The sequence below is a fragment of the Cebus imitator genome, unplaced genomic scaffold (assembly GCF_001604975.1).
Source record: "Cebus imitator isolate Cc_AM_T3 unplaced genomic scaffold, Cebus_imitator-1.0 Scaffold65, whole genome shotgun sequence".
Lineage (NCBI taxonomy): Eukaryota > Metazoa > Chordata > Mammalia > Primates > Cebidae > Cebus > Cebus imitator.
Window position 1 is genome coordinate 7400097 of NW_016107380.1, and position 2476 is coordinate 7402572.

Sequence of the window (2476 nt, forward strand, 5' to 3'; positions counted from 1 at the left end):
AAAATTAATTTCAGTTAGTTCTTTCATGTTTTGTGTGGCTATTAGAATATTTAATTTACATGTGTGGCTAGTGTTATATTTCTTTTGAAGAACGTATTAGGTGATTCTAGTGTAATCATGGTTGATAACCACTGCCCTGAAGGACTCTAAAGGAATACATGCCTGTCTCTGTCCTCAAGGAGTTCACAATCTAATGGGGGAAAACAACTGCAAGTGAAACAAAGTCACGTGTAATTATGTGTTCTATTATATGGCACTCATTGGAACTAGTTTAGAACTGAATAGAGTGTAGGAAGCTCTTGAGAGTGGAAATAATTAAATTTGTAGTGGAATTTGAATTGAATATTTAAAGACAGGTGTAAACTGAACCAGCACTGGGACTAGAGTTAGATCAGGGCCCTCTGTGGGTGAAGCATCGCAGTTAAGATGCTGTGTTGGATTGGGTTTAAGACAATAAGGAAGACTGCTTAACTCAGAAGAACTTTTATTCCTGTTCATGAATACTGTGATATTAATTTGAGTAGGTAGAATAGAGCCAAGTGGTAGAGGACTTTAAAGCGTGACTGGAAAGAATGTGGAGTGCATAGATTATGTTGTGGAGACAGGGCTGACAGAAGTGAAACATTGTGAGGCTAGTTGATGGAACCAATATTCAATATTAGACTCTGATTAGATCAATTTAAAGCTGTTACCATCTAAAAGCAGAAGAACAGCATGGCTGTGCAGAAGAATTCCATGTGCTGATGACTTTCAACTCCTTTTTAGGCTTAGAAAGTCCTATGCCTTCGATTTTTTACCAATAGCATGTATTCTGTATCCCAGCGATTCCCAGCCCCAGTTTTCTAATCAGTTTTTGTACTGAGTTCTACAACGGTGTGTCCATTTGATTTCTGGTTATACTGTTCATTGGATGTTTTAACAAGGATGCTAATAGGATGCTACCTATATCTGTTGCTCATAATACACATTGTCTTTGTTATAGGATCTTAGGAAAAATGTCCAATTTTATTATGTCATATCTTTTGGTGGGTGGGGGGTAGTTCCTGTGGCAATGGTTTACACCAGTTTGGGAAGCCCATGCTAAAGGACAAAGTATTATTTGAATTATAATAGCAAGTTTTCACTTCTCATACCTTTTCCAGAGCTGACTGCCAGCAGATATCTTTCGCTTTATGTAACCAAGTCTTTGAATTGTCTAGGACCTGATTTATTTATTCCCTTTTTCATTTCTCCTTTAAAGGAAATTACATATGTATACTCTTTATTACCTCATTGCTTGATAAATTGAAATTGCCAATTTTTGATTGGGCAAAAGATGAGACTTTTAGCTGGGGGAGGGGACGTGATTTTTTTGAACCAAGTTTCCCCCAAGATATTTGGATATTATCAGAAACAGAACAAAATGAATTGTGCTTTTTAAAAGGTCTTTCTGGAATGTATTTATGTTTACTACCATCTTTTTTTTTGGACAAATATTCATAAAGTTCAATTCTTTGAAGAAAGTCTCTGCCACTCTATATTTCTTTTTAAAAATAAATGCTATTTTACAGGACTCCCTGTATTTTAAAAAAAAAAATGTCACCGCATCTTTTTTACATCTCCTTTTTTCATACTTTTCATACCTGCTTAATCAGAGTGCATTTTAATTAATACTTTATGTTTAAAATAGGTTTTGCTGATTTGGGAAAATAAAGACTATGGATCAACTAGGAGTATTGTTCGGATTATTGGGAAAATGCTTCCATTAGAACCTTGTCGAAGACCTAATTTTGAAGTAAGTCGGTCAACATAAATTGTTTAAGTACCAAGTACAAAATAATCCTAGGTACTCTTACAGACATAGAGCAGAACAACAAAGGAAGAAACGTTTCCTGCAAGCCAAAAACCTTTAGTTTACCCTTGGGAACAAGCCATTTCACATATGTTTTTGTGGTGGTGTTTATTTAATTACAATCATGCATCATTTAATGATGGGGATACTTTCTGAGACATGCCTTGTTCAGTGATTTTGTCATTATGAAAACATCACGGAGTATACTGGCATAAACCTAGATGGTATGTAGCCTACTGTGCACCCATGCTATATGATACGGCTTGTTGCTTCTAGTCTGCAAACCTGTACAGCATGTCACTGTACTGAATACTTAGGCAGTTGTTACACAGTGGTGTTTGTGTATCTAAACATAGAAAAAGTACAGTAGCAAGGCAGTAAAAAGATAAAAAATGTTAAATCTGTATAGGGCACCTACCATAAATGGAGGATGGGAAGTTGCTTTGGGTGAGCCTGTGAGTGGTGACGGAATTTGAAGGCCTAAGACATTACTGTACACTACTGTAGCCTTTATCAACGCTGTACACTTAGGCTAGACTAAATTTATAAAAAAACTTTTCTTCAATAATACATTAAACTTAGCTTACTGTAATTTTCTTATAAATGTTTTCTTTTTTTTTTTTTTTTTTTTTTTTTTGGGACGGA

The 2476-nt window shown here is 35.3% G+C and overlaps 1 protein-coding gene across 2 annotated transcripts in view; it reads left to right on the top strand.

Annotated features, from left to right (window-relative positions):
- MTFR2 (mitochondrial fission regulator 2) overlaps nt 1–2476 on the top strand; it is a 23001-nt gene that overhangs the window by 7666 nt on the left and 12859 nt on the right. For both annotated transcript variants that reach the window (XM_017530469.2, XM_017530470.2), the window contains exon 3: nt 1670–1774. In XM_017530469.2, coding sequence (XP_017385958.1) covers nt 1670–1774 — 105 coding nt within the window. The remainder of the gene's footprint in view (nt 1–1669; nt 1775–2476) is intronic.